The sequence below is a fragment of the Gallinula chloropus genome, assembly GCF_964237585.1.
Source record: "Gallinula chloropus genome assembly, chromosome: 8".
In the NCBI taxonomy this organism is placed as follows: domain Eukaryota; kingdom Metazoa; phylum Chordata; class Aves; order Gruiformes; family Rallidae; genus Gallinula; species Gallinula chloropus.
In genome coordinates, this window is record NC_140093.1 from 25,428,491 (window position 1) to 25,455,497 (window position 27,007).

A 27,007-nucleotide genomic window follows, 5' to 3' on the forward strand; every position below is an offset into this window, starting at 1 on the left:
CAGTGTGTCTCGGTGGCTTAGAGAGCCAATGGGATCCTGGTGTGCATCCGGAGGAGTGTGGCCAGCAGGTCAAAGAAGGTGATCCTCCCCCTCTACTCTGCCCTGGTCAGGCCCTACCTGGAGTGTTGTGTCCAGTTCTGGGTTCCTTGGTATAAAAAGGACAGGGATCTCCTGGAGAGAGTCCAGAGGAGGGCTACGAAGGTGATTAAGGGCCTGGAGCATCTCCCCTATGAGGAAAGGCTGAGTAAGCTGGGACTGTGCAGCCTTGAGAAGAGAAGACTAAGGGGGGATCTAATTAATGTTTATAATTATCTGAAGCAGGGGATGCAGGGGGAATCAGCCAGCCCCTTTTCAGTGGTCTGTGGGGACAGGACAAGGGGCAATGGCTGCAAGTTGGAGCACAGGAAGTTCTGCACCAACATGTGGAAGAACTTTTTCCCCAGTGAGGGTAAGGGAGCCCTGGGACAGGCTGCCCAGGGAGGTGGTGGAGTCTCCATCTCTGGAGATATTCAAGACCCACCTGGACACCTATCTGAGTGATATGTCCTGAGGAGCTGCTTTGGCAGGGGGGTTGGACCCGATGATCTCTCGACGTCTCTTCCAACCCCTACAATTCTATGATTTTTTTTGAATTTGCTGAATCATGTTTACCCATTAAGACATTTGTGTCATTTCCAAGCAGCTATGGCTTTACCTGTTCCCAGTTAAAAAGCTTAGTCCTGCAAAACACGTAGGTTAATGAGTGCGGTGCCGTAAAGCTGTAGTGGGTACAACTCAGTACCCAGTAGGGAACTTATGCTTAGAAAAATGTTATAATAAATCTATTAGATTCTATTTTTTTATTAAAGTTGGAGGTTTTGAAATTAATTTTATTAAGGAAGTGGAAATACAGACTCATTAGTTATATGCCAGGAAGTTATTAGATTTTACAGCCCACAAGGTTGAAATTTAGTTGAAGTTGATAATTGAAACTTGGATAACAGGAGTGGAGGAAGAAATTTGCTTTTGTAGTGTGTTTTTGTTTTCTTTTTTAATTGCTTGCTTGTATTTATTTCTAAGGCTGTGTAGCCAAAAGGAACTTTCGATGTACTTGACCAGTAAAAATTAGTTTTCAAAATTGTCAAGGAACTTGTTTAACTTGACAGGCAGGTATAATAATTTTAGTGTGGATTTTCAGTGCAGAATATTGCCTCTGTACTGTATCTGTATATGAAAATTTATAGGATGTCATCAAAGAAAAAAGCCTATCACTCTGTGAGAAAACAGTACTGCAAGGTGCAAGTGCACACACAGAAATCTGTGCTGGATTGTGAGCTCTAAATTCAAGTCCAGTTTTAGATGCACCAGCTTTCCCGTATAGCAGAAAAGTGAGATTGCCTCACTTTTTCCACATGGCTTTTTGGTACTGAGATTTGCCAGTAATTTCCAGTCTGGTCTACTGTCCCACTTCTGTTTAGCAGTAAAAAAGGACAGAAAGGTTACTCCCCTTTCCCCTGACGTTTGTTTCAGGACAGACAAAGCTACAGGGATTTCACAATTTCTGGCTGAGGACCCATTTATGTACTGATGGCTGGATTCCAGTTTTCCTGTTTCGTTTTTTTTTTTTAATATAAAAACAAACACCTCTGTATCATATTTGCATAGGAGAATCACAGCCCAGATATCCCAGAAAGCAAACATAAGAGTATGTGCTGTACTAACTGGTGCTTGTCACCCTTTAAAATAAAACAAACCTGTACAAAAAATCTGAAGGTGCATGGGTCAGATAACTGTGGCTTTTCTGAGGGCTTCTGAAGCCATGAAATACAGTGGGAATCATGTGCTTTCCTAATGTGAAGGGAGAAACTGAGGTGATAATGCACGTGGAGATAGTGCAGCGATTCTGTTGGAACTTCCACAGTCCCTGTAGCTTTTGGCAAGAATATTCTTCATTATCTGGGATGAACTGCTTTGAGAATGTGGGCAACTTTTACTTCAAACAGCTGTGGCTGCTTCACATGGATAAAGATGTAGCAGGACGTGTTAAGGATTTTGGTTTTCTAAATTCTGTTTATTACTCTCATTAGGTCATCCTTGGCAAGTACACCTGGCTTTCATATGAAGATGTGTACGTTAAAGCTGTTAATTTTGGAAACGGCCTGGCAGTGTTGGGTCAGCAACCAAAGACTAACATCGCTATCTTCTGCGAGACCAGAGCCGAGTGGATGATCGCGGCACAGGCCTGCTTCATGTGCAACTACCAGCGTAAGCATGCCTCTCCCCTCAAGTGTTTATGTCCTTTGATCTTACAGCACAGTCTGAAACCAAACCCATTTCTTACTTAACACACTGAGAAAACTCTATGTAAAGTTTATACTGAGTGTTTAAAACTACAGATAAGAAACACTGCGTAAGGTAGAGACTGCACTTGGTAGTGATTTGCCTGAATCAGTGGAGAAATGTGTATCTGTTTACAGCTGGAGTATGTTTCAGTAAGTATGTCTTGCTCAGTGGATTTCAGAGGTTTATTTTCTTTTAATCTCAAATCAGTACAAATTCCCAAGTTTCTAAAAACAAACAAAAATCACTTATGAATTCATTGACTCGGTTTCAGGAGCTGACGTCAAACCTTTATCTGTGCCTGTAACTTTGTGTTGTGGTGTTTTGGTTTTTTTTAACTGTGTGTTTTGTCAACTCTTCAATTTTGACTTTGGTTATGGCTTATTGTATTACTTTCTCTAAGGTAAGAAGGAATGAGTAAGTCCTGAACTAGTTTTGGGCAGCTCTTTCAAACTAAAAAGTTGTGTAGTAACTCTTTTCCCATACAAGTCATTTCTTAACTCAAACCTTAGGATGAGCCTGTTTCTGGGGTTTTTTTAAATAATTTAATAGTTTTCTTTCTTCTCTCGACCTCTTGACTTTCTTACAGTGCGTTGCATGTAACTTAATACATCCTAATTTAATCTGAACGTTGATTTCAGACTGCACTTAAGGACAAGCTTGAGTCCTAGTGATTACTTCGAAAACCTTAAGACTGTTTAGTTTTGGTGACCTATTTTAGTCAGTCGCACTCTCATTCGTAGTATCTGGCTTAATCATACACTAACTGGATCCTTAACCCTAGCAGTGGACTGGGGCCAAGTTCTCTGACCTGGACAGCACTCCTCATTTTCTCATGGAGTAACCATAAGTGTGTTTTGGGTACTTCTGTCTGCTGACAGTCTTGGTTCCATGCTGTAACTTCTACTTACTTACCCTTTGGTCTTCTACTATGTTATTGTGGAACCACTGACTGTTGGGGCAGAGCTGAGCCTGCGTGGGGAGGAGGAGGTGCTTTCTTGGCAGGGTGTGTACAGCAGGCTGGGTCGAGGAGCGGCAGGATAGGATAGGACAGACGGACTGGAGGAGCCCTTGCACAGCACCATTGCACAGCACAGGGCAGCGAGATGCAAAGCCCAGTCTGCTTCCCTTTCGCTTGAGCCATGTGGAGAGGGCCACAGCCATGTCCAAGGTACGCTTCTGCCCCGTGGAAAGCCTGCCATGTACCCTCACCTGGTCTGAGCCTAGGCACAAGGGTGTCAGTAGGAGCTCTAGGCCTGCTTTTCTGGCTGAGAAACATACTGAGTACTGATCTCAGCTTGGTGTAGGGGTTGTTTTCACATAGCTGTTTCATCATCACTCCTTAAGTCATTCACCTAACCGTGAGCCCAGCCTGGCTGGGTTCTGTGGTGTTTTCAGGGGACATTTCTCATTTTCTTACAGGGCAGTCTGTTCCATGCTGCTGTTTCTTGCAGGCTTTGGCCTCTTTTCCCCCATGACACATTTTACTGCCTTTCACTAAGAGACATGCTGTAAAAGCCATATGTGCAGAAATTCCTGATTTGCTAGTGCTCAAGATGTGTACTTGACTTCCTTCAGACTTTGGAGGTGAGCCTAACAAGAAAATTGCATCTTAAATGGTCCCTCTCTGCTCCAAGCAGGGGTCTGTTTCAGTTTGAGAAGCCATACCTTCATGAGTATGTGCAGGTCTGTGGGGTTATTTTGTGTCTACGCTTAGGCTGTGTTACTCCCCTCAGCTTTAGGGATGGAGTCGGTTACAAGACCTACTGCCCTAGTCCTGCTCATTGAAAATTGGGCTGCTTGCCTTGTTGAATGACTGGCTTTGTGATAAAGATGGAGTGGCTGTTGTATACTGTGTCTTTGGCAAGGCCTTTGACGTGGCTTCCCATAGTATCTATACATCCAGACTATTTAGATAGAGGCTGGATAAGTAGCTGGTAAGACAGATGGGAAAATTCATGGGTCCATTGTCTGATTCTGATGAGTGGGACAGTTAGCTGCTGGCCCTTGGGGATTGATACTGAGTCTTATACTGTTTAATATCTTTATTGAAGATCTGGATGATGGGACAGAGTGTAAACACAGCAGGTCACAGCCCGTAGCAAGCTGGTGGGAGCAGCCAGCACACTGGAAGGCAGGGCTGATGCTCAGAGGGGCCTGTTGGCTGGAATAGTGGGCTTTTGGGAACTCAGAGTTCAGCAAAGGCCACTGCAAATTACTGCACACATCAGTACAGGCTGGGGACAACTGGCTGGAGAGCAGAAAAGTGCCTTGGGGTCCTGGTGGGCAGTGAGTACACAATGCCTTCTTGCATTGAAGGCCAGCCTCATCCTAGTGTAGCAGGTGTGTCAGAGAAGTGGTCTCTCTCCTCTGTTTGGATGCTTGTGAGACAACAGCTAGAGTACTGTGTCTAGTGTTGGGCTTTCCAGTAGAAAAAAAAAGGACCTTGGTGAGGGTAGTGGAGGGCTGCCAAGATGCTGAAAGTGTTGGACAATGTGACACAGGAGAAGAGACTGAAAGAGTGGGGTCCGTTTGGCATTGAGCAAGTTGAGATCTTGTTGCTGTCTCTGAAACTATCTAATGAGAGTGTACAGAGAGGATGAAGCCAGACTGTGCAATGATGTACTTTGATAAAATGGTGCAACGGGCACAACTTGATGCACAGGAAAATTTGATTCGATTTTTAGGGCAAATCTCTTCACCACCATTGGTGGTTGAATACCAAAACAGGAGCCTAGAGTGGTTGAGAGATCTCCATTCTGGGAGATACTTATAATCGGACTGGCCATGGCCCCAAGCATTCTGCTCTATGATCTGTTTGTACAGGTGATCTTCCCACGTGTCTCCCAGACCAAACTCAGGGCATTTTTGGTCCTTTCTTCATGAGGGACTGCTAACAACTTGCCTGCCAGAGCAGAGATCTGCCCAGGCTGTTCTGGGATGAGATGCCTGTGTTGCCTTTAAACTGCATTTCTCATGATACACTGTGTCAGTTCTGCCCTTTATCCACCTTTGGGATCCGTTAGATTCCTAGTGACTATCCTGGGAATAACATGCAAAGGCTTGCATCAATTACTTTTTCTTTGGAAATGAAATGCACTAAGAAATCCTAAGAATATTTCGTAATCTGAGGATGATAAATAACTGAGAGAGCTGTCATCTGTAGAATGGTATGCATGGAGGGGTTTTTTGTGTTGTTGGGTTAATGTTTTAAGTTTCCACACTGAGATGTGTCTGCATGCTGACTGACGTGGTATGGAGCATCTAGGCTGTATGTCATCTTGGATGTGAACTTGGCTGACTTGTGTGTTGGCTGATATGATGATGATATAATCATGTGGTATTCACGTAGTCAGTTTGCTGAATGAATTAAAAAAATGCAGATGATGTTGAACAACTGTGGTAAGACATTGCTAAATGGCTTCTATTAGCATTTTTCAGTTGACGAGTTTCACAGCAGTTAACGGCTGTGGTAGTGTTGTGACACTCATTCTGGATGTGAAATGTATTAAATCTGGTGGTCTGTGCCCAGGACTGGTGCCAAGGGAGCAGGTTCATCTGCTTCATGTCTAGTGTTGGAGAAAATGCCTTTAGTACTATGGAATTAAATGGAGAAAGTAATTTTTGTTCTGTGTCACTTGCACAAACAAGTAGTTTTTATGGCTATAAATACTTGCTTGACTGTAAATTTGGCATTGATTGAAACTAGCTAACTTCTGTGTTTGCAGGAGGTAGGCTGGGTTTGTTAGTTCAAAAGCAGGAGGGGGAAAAAAAAAAAAGTACCTTGGAAGAAAGTCTGGTTTTGTGTTAATATCTCCTCCACAACTGTCTGAAAAGGTTTTCAGCAGTGTAGGCAGATGAAATACCCAAGTGTATAACCAAATAATGAAATAAATAGGAAAGGTTATATTTCATTTTTCAATCATTCCTTCCTGAAGCTTAAGCAGAAGTACATTGAAATAAATGGCAAAAGTTCTCTTTGTTTCTTTAGGGCAAAGCTTTGCTCTTGTATATTAGCTGTCAAATTTAGTGGTGTTGAGATTTTTCTTTTTGTCAGACTCTGAGCAGTGTTCCTAGCAGGAGTGCAGATACCAGAGATTCACATGTACCATTGCATGCATAAAGATGAACACAAAAGGCAGTACCTCCTTGGTATGTCTTCAAGAGACAAAAAAGGGAGAGATACCCCTTTCCCCCCAAAAAAACCCCAAAAAGCCCCAAACCACCTAAACTTCAAGTTGTGCCTGGAAAAGCTTAAGGTGCCAATGTGGTGATTTCATGAATTGGAGTAATTTCCCGTTTTTTTTCCTGTGACATCAGTGCACCATCATATAGATGATGTATTTCTCATTGGCTCTGTCATGTAGCTCTGGGTTGTCCTTTGTGTACTTCATTGTAGATGAATAATCGACCAGATAAATGGTTCTTTGGGAGGTTCTGCTTTCCGGGCGGTGTGTCGTCGCGGCTCTGCTCGTTGGCTCGGGGAAGCTGCGTTTCTGCTCGCTGTTTATGTAACAGGGGTCACTGCCGTAAGTAGGGAGAGCTCGTGGGAACTAGCAGAGGCACTCTTCTGGACTTTGCTCCCACCAAATTAAAGAAAACACAGTGCATGTGCGTTTGCCCTGCAACAGTTCTGATCTATGATGGACTGTTTTAACAGGGAAAAAATGAGTAGAGGTCAACTATTTACTTCTCTGTGTAAGAAAACTGCTGTCAGAGTTCTTGTGTAGTATGCCTGGCTGGGTTAGTAATTCCCTGGATTTCAAAACTTAGAATACAGCAGGCTTTGATTTCATTTGATTTTTATTTTTTATTTTTGCTGCAGTGAACATAGTATAGTTTCAGCCCTAACATGTGCTGGGGCTTCTCTTGTTTTGATAACTGCGTTTGGATGTTCAGCTAAATCCAAACCAAAATACAGAAAGAAATTCAGATACCTAATGTGACAAAACTTCTGGCACTGATGGTGTAGTTATTAATGATTGTGTTCATGGACTTCATGAGTGTTTTGAGATGCCCCTGCTTAGTATGCTGCTTGGAAAATAGGAAGCTATGAATTTTTTCAGAGCAATACCTCTCTTGCTCTTCGAGCTGCCTTTTTCTTCCCCAGTCCTTTCCTGTCTCTTCTCATCCAGTTCCCATAAAATGCCATTGAAATGGAGTTCAAAATGATTAATATGAAATACTTGTTGTTTAACACTGTAACTCATAAACTCTCCTTAAATACAGGAAATGGTGTTTCTAACAGTTGGTTTCCTAAACATTGTTCTTTCCTTCCTATTCTGTATTCTCATGATGTCAGTTCATCGTGATTGTGGTGATTAGGCCTTTATTATGTTGTTTTAAGGAGATGGGAGAATATGATAGTCACAGATTTATTACTGGGCGAGAGTTAATCTGCTGATGACATGTATTACAATGCTACAGTCATTCCTTGCTAGCAGACAGTTGTAAAAGGCTAGCAACAGAGCGTGTGAACTGTGGAAAGAGCAGTCACATCAATGAAAGCTGTTTCTTCCCTGTGTACAAAGGGGGTGGTTACACAGTGTATTAAACTGAGAGCAGGTGCCTACTTTTTAAAATGGTAAAAGCCATGAAGGTGTGAGAGTAGATCTAGAAGAGAATTGCTTAGGGTAATGTGGGTTTGGCAGCTTAGACCTTGGAAAACAGTAACCGGTCACGTAGAGGATGGGGATTGTTTATTCCTTCTGGGAGAAGCTGAAGGCTACACTGTGTTTACATCCACCTAACAGGGATTTTTAAAGCAGAGAACTCTATCCCCTTTATATTAGTTGACAGGCATTTCTAGGTTAATCTTAGCCCTTTTATTGTCAGCTGTGCTTGCCAGTGTAACACACATTCACCATTCTCCCCCCATTTTCTGTTTCAGTTGTTACTCTGTACGCTACTCTGGGAGGCGCAGCGATAGTGCACGGGTTAAACGAAACGGAGGTGACCACCATCATTACTAGTAAAGAACTGATGCAGACAAAATTGAAGGTCAGAAAACTGTTTGCTGTCTCTTCCCCTCCAGTGTCTCTGTTGATTGTTAAAAGGCCTGGCTCCACTGTGTGGAACAATGATTTATTGCCTTTCCACAGCGCAGGTGCTTCTTTCTAGGATAAGATTTATGTATCTGTCCTCATGTGCAGACAAAAGGATAGTCAGCCTTCAGTGGGGTTTAGACTCCTCAGTGATTTTGGAGAGCAGGATGACCAAGTTGCACTGCTGAAGAGCTGTGGTGCTGCCTGGAACAACACCTTTACAAGAAACTGCTCTGGTTTCTGAGTGGGTTTAGTGCCTGTAAATTTAACAGTCAGAGCATATGGGAAGCACAGAAAAGTGTATAAACTGTATATGAATAGCTGAATGTGATCATCCTTCTGATTTATTGTTGGATGCTTTCCCAGAAGAGAATGGCGCTTTATAAATATAAAGATGGGTGCCTCAAGAGTTAAGAGCTGTTCTCCAGTGTGCAGGAAAGCTTATTAAGCATTACAACAGTCCAAAAACTTTTTTGATTTATTGACCCAGATTAAACACACAAGGGGAGCAACTTGCATAAGCGTCAGCATCGTGTTTTGGGGGGAATTAGACTTCTCACATAAGAAAATTGTTTTAATTAAAAATGGTGTGCTGTTGGTGAGTTTTGAATGACAATTTCCAAGCTCTTTTTAACACTATTATAGTGACAGTATATATACAATGCACACTTATTTCAGCTTGCAGTAAGAGAATTAATTTCTTTTAGCAATGATAATCATTTCTTTTTCCACTAGAACATTGCAGAACAATGTTTGGAGCTCACATTTTGCTTCAAATGCTGAACTAATGCTTAACTAATATTTTTCTGTATTTTTGTTAGCGGATGCTTGTTTTAAATAGCTTAGTATTAAGGAACAGCAACATAAGAATTATTGTGAGCTTGGTGTTGCAAATTTCTCTCAGTGTTTATGAGAATGGAAAGTCAATTACCTCCACAAATCATGTCTTGAAATAAGACCCAAATCAGTAAATGGTTGGAAAAATTTTTGGACTTATAAGTGGAAAGTTCAATCAGTTTGGCAAATCTAAATGTGGACAGTTTAAAGCTTTGCAGCTTTTGGAGCTAGACAAGTTTATCCTTTGATACTTTAAATCCTCAGATACTCTGTGTCAGTGCTTCAAATGCTTTTTTTTTCTTTGATGTATCCAGTAGATAAATTTATTTTTTTCTCTTCTTGTTGGCACAAACCTCATGTTTGATTTCTGACCATACATTCATTTCCACAGGAAATTGTTTCTCAGGTTCCACTGCTGCGACACATTATTACAGTAGATGGCAAACCAACGACGTGGTCAGAGTTCCCCAAGGGTGTCATTGTCCACACCATGGCATCTGTGCAAGCGATGGGCGCCAAGGCAGATGCCGGTACGGTTCCTCTCCTGTCTGTTCGGATCCTCTCAGGTGTTGTCCTGGTTTGACCCTGTTGAGTAAACTTGGGGAAGCAGCAGATCACAAGAAGTCATGCAGTGTTTTAACCTTCTATCATCTGCTTCCTCTTTAAATAAAATCTGTGGAGTTTTTTGATTTGGTTGTGGTTGGGTTTTGGGGTGTGGGATGGCTTTGTGTTTTGGTTGTGTGTCTGGTGGAGAAGACAGTTCTTACTAAAAGCGTTTTACTGTGTTGAAAACAACATGTCACATGTTGAAGAAGAATTTTTAGGATAAGCATCAGGCCAGAATTTAGAAAGTGTTCTTATGATCAAACATATAAAAGCCAGATTATTCAGAGCACACACAAAGTTGTGTTACAGCACAAGACATCAGCAATTTGCTGCCATCAAGTTTTGTTAAGTTCACAAATCAAATGTAAGATAGCTTTTTTTAATGTGACAGAACTTGGTCGCTTTTATGGCATTACTGCAAGTTTCAATCTACTGTGTAAATTTCCTGAAGTCGACTTCCAATCTGTAACATTTTTGGAATTAGAACTCAGTTAAAACACCTTCTGAAATTCTATTATAGCAATTTTTCATTCTTGGCTCTGAAGAGCTGCTAAACCTAGTGTCTCAAGATTTCATTACATTCACTGGTTGCTTTCTTTTGTTCTTGTTTTAACCCACTGAAGAATGCTGGATTTAATTTTCTTTTAGCAGTAGGGTGAGTGGTTAATCCATCTGCTGCTGATATTGAGAGGAAGAGCAAATGATGTTGGGAGCAAACTTAACATTCTTTAAAAGATGTTTTTCCTTTTATGATGCACCACTTTTATGTACCACTAAAACTGTTTAAGACAATGCCAACAGAAAAGTAAATATGGCTATTATTCATGAGCTCCTTGAGATTGGTTATTCTGTCTGCTATGTAAAAAGCTGTCATCCTTCTTTAGTCTGTTAGATACCACATACGGTGCACTATAGTGAAGGAATGTTGTCTTTGTCACGTTAACCATTAATAAGTTGTGGAATACTAGAATGAATTGTTTTGGTCAAGCACGTTCAATTAATGTTTTATTAAGTATATGAGCTGCTGCTTATGTGGTTTTCCTCAGTTGTTCATCACGCAGGATGGAAAGGATTCAGAGTTGGGAAATGATTAAAAATGCCTTCACTCTTCTCATTCAGCATGTACACTGACCCCGCACACTTGACCACTATGTCTTTAACCATGTGTTAAAAGCAGCATGTGATGGCAGTAGTCATGCTACTAGTAGTGGTACATGGGGATGGATGCTGAAATATATTAGTGTGTCTGCTCTCCCAGCCTGACAGGCTTTCCACAAGTTACATGTTCTCTTTTTGAACACAAATTACAGGAAGCAAACAGCAGTGCAGGCCTGTGCCCTCGGACATTGCGGTGATCATGTACACGAGTGGATCCACAGGAGTTCCCAAAGGTGTTATGATCTCCCATTGCAACATAATTGCTGGGATAACTGGAATGGCTGAGAGGATTCCAAACTTGGGGTACGTACCAATAGTTACTTAGGAGCAAATAAGTTAGTTCTATACTTGCATGTGATTTTAGATTAATTACTGTGTAAAATACTAACTGTTCTATATTGCTTTGTCTGTGACACATCATACTATGTACTGATGTCTGAGCATCTTCCAGTACTGCATTAAATGACATGACTACTTCATGTGCTGTTTGTTCTCTCGTCTTCTGTATGTGGGCAAGACCGGGACACAAAAGCCTGTGAGGCCGCCTTGCACTAGAGTGGTCGAAAGCTTCCCTAAGCAGTACTTCCTTTGGTTAGTGTTAAATTCTGTGGTTTCTTTGTTTGGTGCAGTTTTAACTCTGTGGACAAGATTAGCCTTTGCAACCCTTAACACATGGGTAATTATCTTGGGATGAGTAAACGTTGCACTTTGTTCGTGCCTTAAGCCTACAGCTTGTAGCACGCAGCTTTTGAAGCGAAACTCACGCTACATGAAACATGTTCCCAAACTCAAAGGTGTTTTTCTACTTTCCTAGTTCTGCAGTAAGCTCTGTGTAAATTTTAGCTTTATGGCTCATCCGAGGACTCTAATGGTACAAAGCAAACCTCTATTTTAAAAATTCTTTACAGGGAAAAAGACATCTATATTGGCTATTTGCCTCTTGCCCATGTTCTGGAGCTGAGCGCTGAACTTGTGTGTCTGTCTCATGGGTGCCGCATTGGTTACTCTTCACCCCAGACATTAGCTGACCAGGTATGTTGTTGATGTAAACCCTTAGAGGTGTAAAAAATAATAATAATTTAAAAAGAAATTAAGGTAATCACTCACATCAGGTCTTTGTAATGTTTCTTGAGAAAATACCACAATGAATCTTTTCTGCAGTTCATGAAACAGGCTGTTAGTGGTTATGACTGGTACTCTGGGCTAGTTTTAGTTGTTAAAGTATAACTTAAGTGAAAATGATTGTTTAAAAGACGTGCTATGTCATTTTGTTTCTTGTGTTAAAAATCTTGAACGTGCTCACTAGTAAACATGTTCTTTGTTTTAGTCCTCTAAAATAAAGAAAGGAAGCAAAGGGGATGTTACTACGCTGAAGCCAACCCTAATGGCAGCTGTCCCGGTAAGTAGCTGAAGGATAAATCACTTATTAAATTATTCTGTTTTTAACAACAGAAGTAATGTATTTATTGAAATGAAAAAGGTACACCCTAGGATGTTAAGGTAACTTAAAACAGTATTTTTGGTGCTTATCTTTATGTTGGGGATAAGCATTCATTTTATGAGTGTCAGCGTTTTTCAAAGCATAGCTATGGGGATTGCATTGCCAGTGTACTTAGTCATCTGGTGTTTGTCATAGGGAATGAATGGAATAAAGGTAGTTGGCAACAGGCAGCTGGGGGTTAACTAATGCTCTTGTTCCAGTGATGGCTTTCCTTGTTCCTGTGAACATCTCACTGTCTCTTAGCGACAACTGAGGACTAGGTTGTCATCTGAAATGGGCTAGAATTTCTGTATCATGTTTCCTTTCTGTTATACTGACATCAGGATGAAAGATAATCTCTTTTAACCAGGAAATTATGGATCGGATCTACAAAAATGTCATGAATAAAGTGAATGAAATGACAAGTTTCCAGCGGAATCTGTTTATACTGGCCTACAACTACAAAATGGAACAGATTTCCAAAGGTTACACTACACCACTCTGTGATAGGTAACTTGAATTTTTATTTTTAATGGCCCCAAAACCCACTTACTACAGTCTTACAACATGAGCAGTATCTGATTTCTTTTGTGCTTTTATTTATGTTCATGTTGATACTTTAAACATGAACAAGTCCAAGCATAAATTTAAGCAATGAATCAGTACTTTGTGTGATTGTTTTAAATATTTTCCAATACAATTTGAGTGTTATTTAACTTGAAACTGACTGGAGATTTATATTCACTGTATTATTTTCATAACAACTTTAACAACAGATTTATGCAGTTCTTGTGTAAGATGGGAAGCCTGTTCCTATAGATAACTGCAGGCTTTGCATTTTCGCAGGGAGCCCATAAAGCTTGTCAAGTCCAACTCCTAACATTAGTGAGGCTAAAGGATAATATAATTGCAAAATTTAAACAGTTTGTTTAAATTATTTTTGAGGAGAAAAACACTGAACTTTACTGTCTTACAAAATCTAAGTTCTCAAAACATGTAATTTGTGTTCAGATTAGGCTGTGGAAACAACCAACCTTAAAAATCTGTCTGTGCTTTTTGAAAACGTAAACATGCTCCTTCAAGGTTTTCCTTGACTGCCATAAAAATTATTTGGAAGGTGGTGGAAACTTCCTGTTCAGATAGAAAATCAGGTACTCTGCTGTTTTGGTATTAAACAACAAAACCATGCTCTCCTCTCTTTGCATTTTAGCCTTATTTTCCGGAAAGTCCGAATGCTGCTGGGTGGAAAAATTCGCGTCCTGCTTTGTGGAGGAGCTCCCCTCTCTGCAGCAACTCAGCGGTTCATGAACATTTGTTTCTGCTGCCCTGTGGGGCAGGGGTATGGGCTGACCGAATCAGCTGGGGCTGGAACAATCACAGAAGGTTGGTCCCAGTGCATCCCGCCGAGTGCTCTGATCCGTGCTCTGTGTGTATTGCCTTCCATCTACTCCCTTAGCGTGTGCCTCCAAAAGTAGTAGGGGAATCCTGGGAATTACTTGTAATCCTAAATGTATAAAACAGTGGGAGTGCTAATTTGGACACGTTGTGCTAAAGCTGGCAGCCTGTGTGTGAAATGAATGCTCTCATTTGTGATAGAGGAACCTGTAGTAGTGTGAATGGGATCTGGGCATTATGGCACTCAGCAGTTGAGCTGGATAAATGATTTATCGTTTTGGTGAGTATATTGAGATGTTAGGAAAACAAAATCTGGAATGTAAAAGCCTGCACTGGATTCTAATGTCATGCAACAGAACTTCATGGTCTCAGTTGTCATCTTAGTCCTAAAACTTTGTTCGTATTCAGTGGTGGCAGAAACACTCAGAGCTGCAATTGTTTAATGGGGTTTTTTGACAGTAGTGTAATCTGCCTGAGAATTGTATGACAAGAATGAGGTTCACTTCTCGATTATGCTGGCCTGTAGAATGTGTGTTATATTCCTTGGTGATCCACGCACTGCTGTCATGTGGGTTTTATTCCAAGAGGTTTTTGAAAATGGCTTCTTCAGTAGCTTGGGGAAAAAAAGGCAGCACAAATGATGTTATCTCCAGTGATGCTCTTTTGGGAGGGTGCCCAGATGCAGAAATTCTTGGGGCTGAGACCTTGAAAATGGATCAAAATACAGATTCCCTAAACTGTTTTGAAATATTACTATTTATTTGAGAGTCCAGCAAACAATTCTTAAAGCCTGTGGCACTTCTGGAGTGTGATCCCCTGTCAAAACTGTTGATATGACTGGAGGTATCTGTAAACAGTCATCTGTTCTCCTTGCAGAATGATGATTTTAATCTGCATTACCTCAATAAATTAATTGGTTTTCTTGGAAGTTCTGTTCTATAAATTAAAGTTCAGAAATAAGTAGCAGTTAATCTTCACTAAATGAAATGCATGTCAGCAAAGGTTAATCTAATCTGTTTTGTTGGGGTTTTTTCTGAAAAATGCTTTTTTGAAATTCTAGTTTGGGACTACACTACGGGGAGAGTGGGAGCACCTTTGGTCTGTTGTGAAATCAAGTTATTGAACTGGGAAGAAGGTGAGAATTTCTGTGTGTGATTGGATTATAGTGTGTCTGTAAACTTATACAGCTGTTTTTGTGTTGGACCTTGAGTAGTAGTAAATTATAGTACTGTTTCTTGGCATTTTAAATTTTAAATGCTACTTTTACCTATGTGAAAGTATATAGGTGCTTTTAATATAATACTTGAAAATATGTGATACTCCTTACTTCTGTAATTAAAGATGGAAAAATAGGAATCCTTGCTTTGAAATATATTTTAATGCTTGTTAATAAAATATGTACTTGTAGGTGGATATTACAACACCGATAAACCCTATCCTAGAGGTGAGATTCTCATTGGAGGGCAAAATGTGACCGTGGGTTACTACAAAAATGAAGTACGAACTAAGAAAGATTTCAGTGTTGATGAGAATGGGCAGAGGTGGCTCCATACTGGAGACATTGGGGAGTTTCATCAAGATGGATGCCTAAAAATTATCGGTGAGTTGTGAAATTGAGGTGAACATAGATATGCATTTTTCAGGGCTGTGAAATACTGTAGTTATCAAAAAATCCTCCTATTTTAGAATGCAATCTAAAGCCCTATAAGCTATTCCAAGAAAATTCTAATATCATAACATAAACTTGGTAGTGTGTTTCAAAAGCTGATTTCTGAAATTGCTGCTTCCTTTTAAAACAGTCACAACCCTGACTCCACTCTATGTGAGACTGAGTAGCAGCCAGAGAGCTAAATGTAGGCTAAACAAGCTCAAAAAGCTGCCTGAAATTTTATCATTTTCTAAGTGTCGAGTTTGATTCAGTAAAAGGCACTCTCAGTAATACGTGCTCAGGAGTTAAATAAACACCTTTTAAATTCTCCATTCTTCATAAGAAGAATATTCATTTCTAATAAGGGATCTAGTGTGCTAAGGTGAAGGTGTTACAAGCTTGTGATACGACTACAGTTCTTCAGTGCCTGTTGGGACAACAGTTGATGCCCTGTAAACTACCAGGTCTCTGTCTGAAGAGTGATTCAGAGTGCTCTTTAATCCTGAAATCTAAGCTGATTTAGTTTACTATGAGAAAAAAATCAGGTGGTATAGTAGCTGCCTTGCAGTGGTCAGACAGGTCAGCTGCAAAACTACCTAGTTGGCCTGCACAAAGCAGCTTGGAGTAGCAGAGGAGAGGTGCTGCTGTCTGCCACCTCAGCTGGCTGGGTGAGGCCCTGGAGTCATCTCTGTCCCCTTCGGGCCACATACAAGAAGCTCAAGTAATTTGGGCTTAATTTTTGGTTCCTATTGTTGTGTTGCATATAACAGATGGACAGTTGCTTTTTAAGCTTGGGTTTAGCCTGGGAATAAATAACAAAATGTCACCAAATGCTGCATCTCCTGCTTTAATCATCTGGACCAGACAGCACAAAATGTGTAGTCCCAGCCAGACACTGGCTTTTGCATAACCCTGCCTGGCTCCTGTTCTCACCAGTGTGGTCATACAGGAGGTGCTGTTCTAAAGGCAGAAAATGCAGAGTCAAAATGTGGCTGATGTTTAAGTGAGGGGCAGATTGGTGAAGTGCAAAGCCTGGGAGCCTGGGATTAATGGTTTCTGATATGATCACCGAACATGCATCTGCTTTCCTCTTGGCACTGATACATACAGTTCAGAAAAGCATCACATCTGTGTCTGAAGTTCTCCTGTTCTGTAATTAATGTTTAATTCATTTTTCCTCAATAGATCGTAAAAAAGACCTTGTAAAGCTCCAGGCAGGGGAGTATGTTTCTCTTGGCAAAGTAGAAGCAGCTCTGAAGAATCTTCCACTGGTAGATAATATTTGTGCATATGCAAGCAGGTAAGAGGCAGCTGATGTTTTGTTATTGCTGTGTTCTTTGTCTGTCCTGCTGAAGCTGTAAGCAGAATGTTTTGCCACTCAAACTGTGGATTTTTTTTTAACCAATTGACAAATTATAATACAAAGGAATAAATTTATCAAAACTAAAGCGTTTGAAATGTGTGGGCTTAGTTTTCTTTCCCACTTGTTTCATATTTTGTTTAAAAATGCCAAGTATGAGTCCCTTTCATTCCCTTTTCCCCAGTGAGAAAAGCTGCTGGGCTCTGACTGCATTCATAATGGATATCACTCAAACACTCTTGAGATTGTTACCTGTAGAAGCTGTAGGGCATATTGTTCTCACTGTGTTTACTTGTGGTCTGCTCTTCAGAGGGACTAGTGTTGTACTTCAGAGGAAGGGGAGGGGGTGGCAACCACCTACCCAGAAGCTGGTTTGTGCATTAAAAATACTTTAACCCCTGAAGTACACCAGTAGAAACCTTGAAGCTTGAGAGAAAACACTCTGTAACTACCATGCAAACACAGTTAATAAACTATGATAAATGTCCTTCATATTTGTTTTCTAACATACTACTTGAATTAGGCATATAAAGGCTCAATGTCTTAAGTTTCTATTTCTGGAATTTTCTATCTGTGCATAATACAGACTTACATGTATAAGTATACTTCAGATGGTCTTTGTTTCCTGTTGTCATTTTGATGTTTGGAAAGTCATTTTGGAGCTTCTGAAAAATCAGAAATACTCTGATCTCTAGTATGGCCAAAAACCCCTCCGCTTGGTAACTTTGAAGGAGGCCAGGACAAGCACACCAGAGAATTGCTCAGTGGTAATAAATAGAAAGTTAACTTTTGGTTTGTTCACCTGGTTCTCTGTGGTATTTTTTTGTTGGTTTTAACTAATGGCAGACATCCTATACCTTTGGTTTTGGTATGTTTGGATCAATAGGCTGATGTGCAATGGGCTGTATTTGTGGGTTTGGCGCGTCTGGTGAGCCTGGTGTTTGCTTGCTTTGGCTGCTGGAGGCTGCTTGCCTGTTCTGAGCCCCTCTCTGGTCTGTGGAGAAAGAGGCTCCTGCAGTCAGTGGTTTCTGCTGGTCCAGGATTGCAGTTTGCTATTGGAATCGTACTGTTGAGTCTGTGTTAATCTTGCCATGCAAATGTAACGTTGGAGACCAAAATACGCTGGTCAGATGGGCACTTGGCTCTCATAGACTATATCTTGTCTATTGATTAAAAACAGGAAAACCTATAGGAATTTTAAAGGTGATTGACAAGCAGAGTCTAGGTATATTCCAGATTGTTTTGCTGCTGCTGTACTACTTATTAATTTCACATGTATAATGTGTCACAGGTAGCCTTGTAGTACGTGTTCTCAGAATGGTTGTCCATATGCACATTTCAGTGTGAGCTCAGAGACAGCGTTAGCACTGCCTGTGGCCTCTCTTGCACCCTGTCTGTGTCCTTAGCCTTTCCTTGGGAGGTGTTGTGTGCAAGAGGAGTCCTTCATTTGTAGCTGTTCTATCTCCCACATGCAAAAGGACAAGGAGGGGACAGACTTTTGCAAGTGGGCTAAACCTGTGATTTGACCTTAGATCTTGTGGTGCAAAGCTCCTCTGAGCATGGTTGCAGGGAACTGAAAGCGTTTGCACAGTATCACTGCTTTAAAAACTATAGCTATTGACCACTTCAGACAAAATAGTCAGTGACATAACATTTCCTTTCAGCAAACGTTTTATTTGTTATTAGTGCTCCTTCAGAGGAGACTCCTGCTGCTTTATCAGTGCTTCACCCATCCAAGATGCATTCAGTAAATCTCAAGTATCGCGTCAGGAAAATGAGTAGTTTCATTACCTGAGGAATGAGCAAATGTGGCAGAAACCCCAAGGGAGTTCTCAGCAGGGAACTCAAAGAGAGCTGATACGGGCCAGGCTTTAGAGAATAGAGATGGTGATACCCAGGTGTAGTGCACTGCAGATGTCGCTTACTGTTTGTCTGATGACCATACTTGGGTAGGATCTCAAGCACAGCAAGGGAATAAGGATGTAGGAGAGATGTTTTGGAAAACCACGCAGTGTAAAGGAGATGACTGGGGAGTTCCTGGGGACCGGGCTCTGAAATTGTCTTCCTTCCTGCTGTTGTTATGACGCCCAGGACTGAAGAATCTAGCAAATTCAGAAGATCTGCAGGAGGAGGAGTAGTGGAGAGGGAGGTAGCTGCTCCAGAGAGAAGACGTAGTTGGATGTTTTTTAGGATACTTCACAAGAAGAACTGCTTTAGCATTTTACCTGCAACAAGTGAAGATTTAACTAGTGGTACAGACTGGCAAGCTATGTGTTCCAGGAGCTGTAAGCTCCAAGGTACTTGTTTCAGGAAAAAGCATAGTTGGAAGAACCCGTTTGTCCAGAGGAAATACGTGGCTACTCAGGAGGAATTTTAGATGAACTGAAAGTGTGAGGCTTACCCAGCCACCTGAGTACTTCTGTTTGCTGTTCATCCCTGGAGACACTCATGGTATTGCTGGATATGACCTTAAGCATGTCAAAAGACTACAAGCCCAGGGATGAAAGTGCCCTGGTCCTCCTGTGTTGTCTCTCCCTTCATACATAATACATCACATTACACAACAGACCTAGGCCGATGTTACAAGGATTCAGTACAGAGTATAGAACAGGTGCGGATGGAGGGGAAGCCAGAGGGGCCAAGGCAGAAGATGCAAGCAGTAAGTGATGCTGAGGCTGATCTGAAGTCATTTCTGTAAGTACATTCTTAGTAAGAGGAAAAACGGGAGTGGTTTTGAGTCAGCCCACAGGCAACGCTTGCTGTCAGATGGTGCCGGGGAGCCTGTGTTCATAAAGGATGGCCATGCAGTCTTTGCAACTGCTGTCAGATGGATGTTATGACGCATACCACTAACAGAGGAGAAAATTGCAGTGTACAGTAGCCAAAAGGGTATTTGGAGTTAATATTTTAAAGTTATCTTGGAGACCTAAAAGGATAAGCTAATGTAATCTCCATACTGGGGTTAAGGTTCTCTATTTTTTACATTAATGATCTGTCTGGTGAAACTGAGTTGAAAAGATCTAAAATCTGTAGGTCAAGGTGGGACAGGACCAAGGAGGACAGGATTAGAGTTCAGAGCAGTCTTGGCTGGGTGGAGATGTTGCTTGAGAAACTGGTCAGTTTAAGGAGCAGAAATGTAACTTACACCTAAATAAGCTGCAGAAATGCAGCATAAAGAATCACCAGCTGGTAGCGGTTCTGTAGGAGGTGGTAGCAGTCAACAAGTGCCACGCTGTTACAGGAAGGTAAATACAATAATAGGGTGTAATCAAGTGTGTAGCCTACAGGATGCACAATGATCTTTTTGCTCTGCTGGGCATTAAAGGGTCTGAGTTCCATGTGCTACTCTTCAGAAAAGGTGGTCCTATTGAAAGGAGTTGAGGAATGTCTGGACAGAGTTCTGTGATGTATAAGGAAAGGGTATTACTTAAATACTTTAAGGAACTTAAGACAGGTGAGAAGGCAGAAAAAAAAGAAGTCTGTGAAAGAACAAATGGCTTCTGTGGAAGGGAGAGGAACATCTGACTGTTGGCTGTATGAAAATACAATGGATGTAAGCTACAGAGAAGGAAGTGGTGGAAATAGCCATCAGGAGCTGCTTACCAGTGCCAAGAGTAGTGAAGCTTTGGCATTAGTGTTGGTCTGATGTTTAAGAACGGGTCAGACAATCATCTGTTAGGTGTACTTGGTGAATTACTTGATCTTCTGAGATCCTTTCCAGCTCGCTGACTCTGTGATCCGCTTTGCTAGAATGTGCAGAGTTGCTCTGTGAGGTTCTGTTTGCTTTTTCCCTAAACTTTGCACCATCTCAGAAATCTTGAATACCTTTTATCAGGGTGAATTGTGCTCCAGTGTTTTCCAGAGACTTTGAGATCACAGCTTTATATGTTCTAGGCGTACCAGGAGCAGACAGTGATTTCCAACAGTCGGGTGAGCGTATGGACAGTCACTTGAAAGAGAAAGAGAAGTCACTTCCCTTACAGAAGCAGGCGATCTTTGAGATGTGTTGTGCATATGCTCATTCCACAACCTGCTCTCCAACCCCTCTTCACTGCAGTCCTCTACTCCTCTACAGTAACTGGATTCTGCAGTTGAGAGGAAACTGAGGTAGGGAAGCCGCACACCAGTCTTCATACCGGGATGCAAAACATGAGGAGAGGCAGGGCGCTCTGACATCGTATGGGTACTGCTTCCCAAAGCTTTGAGCGTGAGGCACAGTGGAATATGCATATGGACAGCACACCTTGAAGCAATCCAGTTGCTGTAAGGTAAGTCACTTCTCTTTCTAATTACTTTTAAGCAGGCAAGGGTAATTTGTGTGCTATTTCAGAAAGATTATCAGGTGAACAAAAGCCAACTGTTAAGAGCAATATCTCTGTATGAAGTGCATCCCCCCCAACTTGAAATGTTATTTTTGAAGACTTGTTAACTTTACGAAATTCATACTAAAGTACATTATGCTTCTCAGTTTCCATTCTTATGTCATTGGATTTGTTGTGCCAAATCAAAAGGAGCTTGCAGAACTAGCTCGAAAGAAAGGATTCAAAGGAACCTGGGAAGAGATCTGTAACAGTCCTGAGATGGAAAAAGAGGTACTGAAGGTGCTAGCTGAGGCTGCCATGGCAGGTGAGTACCTGGGTGGATGTTAGTAACCTTGTGGGCTGTAATGCCTGTCAGACAGATAAGCATGGGGCCTAAAAATGTTTTGTGGAGCATGTGTATTTCATAGAACTATGTGAAGTGAAATTTTCATACATAAAAACCCAACAACAAAACACGAGCTGGGTCAGCCCTTTTGGTTCAGGGAGCCTTTTTGGGTTTTTTCTTCTTCACTGTGGGCAGTAGGTGAGGAAAGAATATAAAACCAGAGCAAAATTAACAGCCTCAGTTCAGTTCTGTATAGGGGAACTATACAGACACTCCAGGATGTCCTGCAGTATCTTTTTGGCCTTAGCTGTATCATCTTTTTGGTCATCTGTAGATGCACAGTGTGTGTGTGTTGGGTATTGCAGTGGTATGTATCTATGCATAGGGGAAAGAAGGCCATTGTGATGGTCTCTCCTGGCTTCCCCTGACTTCCATCCGAGGAATTTCCTGACCTGAAAGCAATGTCTTTCTTGTTCATCATTTCTAGAAGACTTTTCTGCCATTAACTCTTCTGGTCAGATTTTAAGGTTGCAGGGCTATTCTGTGTCAGTACCTCCACTGTCTTGCAGCAGTTGCACAGCTCAGCTGTGTCCCTGTGAAGACATGTCTTGTCTGTTTTAACCCTGCCCTCTGCTCGTTCAGGTTGGTTCTGCCATGCTCTCCTATGGGAAGAGGCAGTCTTGCAGTGGCAGTTGGGATTTTTGTCAGTGTCTGTCATACTTCCCCCTCAGCTGTATCTTTTTCATGCCGATTGGTTGTAGCCTGTTGAGCTGTTCTGGTGTGGAATTACAGTCTGTGGCACGGATGTGTTTTCTTTGTTCTTTTATCATAATTTCTGCCTTGTTTTTGCTTCTGACTATTACTGAGCACTGATATTTTTCTCATAAAGCTGTCACTTTGTGGCCACAGAAGGTTTTTTAAATGGTCACTGCATGTGTGTTTTTCATGTGCATTCTGGTTTGCACAGGGCTTTTATTCAAGCTTAAGTAGTATGGGATTTAGGTGTATGGATTTTAAGGCTTGATCTCCATTAGATGAGTATCATGGCACTGGTACAGCAGTGTGTATCTTGTGGGTGTTGTGTCCATGCCCTGAGGCTTTTCTGAAGTCAGGGGGCAGCACAGGCGCCCAAACAACTGGGGCTTGTGTTGGTGTTTCTGTGGGAAGCACAGAAGAGCAACTGAGTGTGGGTTTCCAGAGCTAACCCTGGGGGCTTGAGGAGCACATCTTCGCTCATCTCGTGTACTTCTCTGTGTGAGAACACAGTTCCTGCTTTAGTGCTTTATTGCAGAAAAATGGTTACACTTACATTTTGTATTTAAAATGTTTGTTTTTGCAGCTAATCTGGAGAAGTTTGAAATACCAGTAAAAATTCGTTTGAGCCCTGATCCTTGGACCCCCGAGACTGGTCTAGTGACAGATGCGTTCAAACTAAAACGCAAGGAGCTGACGGCGTACTATCAAATGGACATTGATCGAATGTATGGAAAAAATGTAAAGTAATTCCTCTTTTTCTGCACCACTTTGCTACAGTGAGCTTGGATCAAATAGGAAATACTTGAATTGCCTGTCTCAACACTTGAGATCAACACACAAAACCACCGTTCCTCATTTGCAGCTTAAACTGTTATCTCTGATGACATCACCGTGATGACTGGCAAGTTTAGTAAAATGTTACGGCAGCAAATTTGTGTCTGTCTCCTTTTTTCCAGTTTTCTCTGCTACCTGGTCAGTCTGTGGATTTTCCCGAGTCTTTTTTTTGGGAAACCATGATTCTGAAGCCTCAAGTTTTTAAACATTTATAAATCCTGTATAATGTTTTATTTGTATCTTTAAAACTTGGATGTATATAGAGAGAACGTGGCTGTATAAGAAATGGTTATACTGGGGGCCTTTTTATACCTAATTATTTAAAGATAAGAAGGTATCGATGTTGTGACATTATGTACATTGCACGTGCTTGTAACGAGATGGTTACAGAGGACCAGGTTATTTGCTGCTGTGCTATTTCCTGTGTACATCAGAGGGAGAAGAGGTTTGACGTTCCAGCTTGTGTGATACACCTTCAAGGCGTGCCTAATGGTTACTTTTACTTGTCTGAAAAGGCAGAGGTGGTCGTGGAACAGCTCTGCATAAAGGCAGGCGCTCTGGGAGGTGTGTGTTAGAGCTCGTTTCATACAAGCGATGCTATTAACACAGCAGAAGTGAAACCTGAGAATAATCTCTCAAGTACAGAAACCCCTTTTTTAAGCAGCTCGTGACCGTTCCGTGCAGTAGTTGCTTTGTGTAGCGCTAATGAGACCGCTCCGCGTTCATTTCCCGTAATGCTTTGGGGGTTCCACAGCGCCCTTCAAGCAGAGGGACTGTAACGACTGCTGTCGCCTCTCCCTAGGTTTGGACATTGCTCTGGGTTTGCTCTTCCTGGTGTTTGTGCAGGTCTGGCAAGACCCCAGTTCTGCCCTACCTGCCACCCAAATTTACGGGGGGGATTTTTAAAGTCATAATGACAGTTATGTTCTCAGCTCACACAGTGCCTAGCTGCCCTTTGTGCCATTAAAAATCTCCCTTTAATTCTCCATAAAGGTTTTTTTTTTCCTTCCTCTCCTTAAAACCAGATATTTGAAGTATTTGTCAGCCAGAATTATTTATGTTCGTCACTTGTCATGCCCTGTTCTCGCTTTGGGAGGGAGTCTTGAGTTCTGTTTTACCATGAATATGTGAATATTGTTTGAAGAACTATGAGGGATCTTTTAATCTTCACTGAGAGCATTTAGATTTGCTTCAGGTGTGAATTTTATTTTCAGAGTACTTCTAGAATGAATATTTTAATCAGGGTTACATGGGAATGTGAAAAGGCATAAAACAGCCAACTGTGATGGAGCAAATATTAAAACTGCTTTAATTTGAGATGATTCTCTCGTGTATCATTTACTTGTAGTGCTGAAAATGAAGGTGGTGATGCTCGCTTAGTGCCCTGCTGTGGGAGCATTTAGCTGTGCCGAGCGGCCGGAGCTTGGTTCAGGGGATGGAGTTCCTGTTGCTAACGTTTGACCTGGGACTTTTGGGAGATGTTTGGTATACACATTCTCATTTTAAAAAATTCTGAAGCGCTATTTAAGCTAACACTTTCCACTGGTGATAGAAGCAGCTCTGTAGGAGGCAAGTTACCCGGTAAGTTCCCCGTGCTTTGGTTTTGGTGAGCGGATGGGAAGGGCTGTGCTGTGCTGTACTGTATGTTACATTCCATCCCTCCTACTGCTGGTGGATTTCACCTGCTGCTGCTGCTGAGAAACCACCACCGTTGGGTGCATTTGGGGGGAACCAGTCACACAGGAATATAAGTAACAAAAAGAAACCAGAACCATGAGATCAATGCCTTCAGGTGTCCCAATTCACAACCTTCTGGTGAATAGAGCTAAGGGTGATGCTGGAAAAATGGCTGAAGAATCCAAGTGTGGAAACCTCCAAGTCTGTAGGGAGGTGTCACATGGTGTATTAGATGTTGCTGATACTGAAACATGTCTGTGCTCCGGCAGCAGCAGGTTCTATAGCAGCTCACTCTCAGCACAGGGCGTATGTGGTTCCAGTATTTTTTGTGATTTTTTATTTTTAGTGGCAGTTCTAATTGCTGCAGCACTGTGTATAACACTTGGTGCATCATGCAGCAGATTTAGGAAAACAAATCTGCTTTTGGTTAATTTGGAAGAAATCTGAAGTTGGTATAAAGGTTTAAATCCATTTTTTTGATAAATTGCGCAAATGAAACTTTAAATGCTTTGGGAATTGTCGTTTTGATTTTTCTTCTAATCCAGTCACAAGGTTGGGGTACAGTCTCACTGGGCACTTGATTTTACAGTTCAGGTTTTTATATTTGAAATGGATGTCGATACATGTAGTTCCTCCTCCTTTAGACTTCAGATTCGCTGTGGAAATCTCTCTCTTCTACAGAACGTGAAAATTAGACAGTCTGTTAATTTTAGCCTCAGTGTTGAAGGCACAAAGAACTTTAAACTCTTTGTGTGGGCTTAAAATATTTGTGATGAGTCTGATTTTTCCTTCCTTATATAACAAAAGGCAGGCTTTAATGCTGCTGGACCCTGTGTACTTCCACGTCCCGTCACATCCCCCTCCCCTGCACAGGTCTAGGGCTCCCCTGCTCCTGGGACTCCGGTGCCTGGTGGCTGCCCCTGTGCTCTTCATAAAGGCAGCTTTAGGGGAGTTGGAAACCCTGCGTAGACGCACTACAGCCAGGAATTTACTGCTCTCTCTCCCTTGCTTTTATTTCTGTTTCTGTGTGTCTTCCCGTGCCCAGTGTAACCAGAACAAAAGTACTGCTGGGATGTGTGGAATGCATTCCATGAGTCCCAAAGGCTGTGGACAGCTTAGAGCAAAGCGGGAAGTGCGCGGCTGGGAGGAGCGGTCTCCATCACGGTGGGGAATTTTGTAATGGAAAGAGCTGTAACTCTTAAATGGTCCTTCTGAGTTCAGGCCAGGAGCAAGGGGTATCTACCTCACCTGAGGCACCTCAGAAAGGGGGGGATTTTTAACAAAGCTTTTGTAAATACAAGAATTCCCAGGACTCTGAATCACTGGGAGATGTAACTACCTTATTCTGTAAACTTCCTTCATTACAAAAACCGGCTGACCGAGAAATTCCAGGGATGCTGTGAATCTCCTTTTAATTCCTACAAGTATTTAAAAATAATTCAGGAATTTAGTCTAAATCCAGTTTAGGTGTCAAAGTGTTCTTTGCAGAGAAGGGCATTTCTGGAGTAGGTTAGGAAACGGAAAAATTCACATGTCAGAACAAGGCATTTCAGGCTCACCACTGCTGCCGCTACGGCAGTTCACACACAAGCAGGACCGTGTGCCCCAGTGGGAAGCTGTAGTGCAGCAGTAAAACTGCTGAAGTGACAGCCCAAACCAGCGTGCAGCTGAAACAGGGAACCTAACACGTACCTACATCCTACGGGGTTTATAGCTCGGATGTGGAGCAGGGTACGGGGTTGAAACCCTCCTGTGAGGCTTGTAAGTTTATGCAGAAGTTGCTATAGGACATAAGACTCCTCTGCAATAACCTGTATCCTGCTAAGATTCACGAGCTTTGTTCTGTACTAAAACTCCATTTAGGTGAAGCAGTGTGGCATTTTTAATTTTCCTTAATGTGATGTGTTAACTGCTTTGGACTCGGTGTCAAATGGTGTACAGCCATTTCTTTACTGGTGAGGGGAACAACCTTCAGTGTGGTGTACACCTTGGCCCGGGCTGAAAAGTGAATTGAATGACCAGTTGTATGTTACTGTAATTGGTTATTTAATGTAAACCCATTTCCGATGTGATCTTGATTGTTACTCTGAACTGCCTGAACATTGTATATCCTAACTGAGTTATATTGTATGAATTATTTATTTGTAATTTGGTATCATGTTTCAAAAATAAAATTAATTTCACAGATGGGGCCCTGTGTGCAGTTATTCCAGTGTCTCTGAGCCTCAGTAACCCATGGTCGTCAG

The 27,007-nt window shown here is 41.8% G+C and overlaps 1 protein-coding gene across 1 annotated transcript in view; it reads left to right on the top strand.

Annotated features, from left to right (window-relative positions):
- The window catches only part of ACSL3 (acyl-CoA synthetase long chain family member 3), a 48,129-nt gene extending 24,957 nt beyond the window's left edge, over window positions 1-23,172 (top strand). The window contains exons 3-15 of the mRNA XM_084267082.1: window positions 2,067-2,244; window positions 8,210-8,319; window positions 9,592-9,730; window positions 11,117-11,267; window positions 11,873-11,996; window positions 12,292-12,363; window positions 12,815-12,954; window positions 13,655-13,827; window positions 14,900-14,974; window positions 15,248-15,439; window positions 16,673-16,787; window positions 21,316-21,473; window positions 22,834-23,172. Of these exons, the coding sequence (XP_084123208.1) occupies window positions 2,067-2,244; window positions 8,210-8,319; window positions 9,592-9,730; window positions 11,117-11,267; window positions 11,873-11,996; window positions 12,292-12,363; window positions 12,815-12,954; window positions 13,655-13,827; window positions 14,900-14,974; window positions 15,248-15,439; window positions 16,673-16,787; window positions 21,316-21,473; window positions 22,834-22,997 (1,791 nt within the window). The 3' untranslated portion in view covers window positions 22,998-23,172. The remainder of the gene's footprint in view (window positions 1-2,066; window positions 2,245-8,209; window positions 8,320-9,591; window positions 9,731-11,116; window positions 11,268-11,872; window positions 11,997-12,291; window positions 12,364-12,814; window positions 12,955-13,654; window positions 13,828-14,899; window positions 14,975-15,247; window positions 15,440-16,672; window positions 16,788-21,315; window positions 21,474-22,833) is intronic.
- Window positions 23,173-27,007: the final 3,835 nt, after the last annotated feature.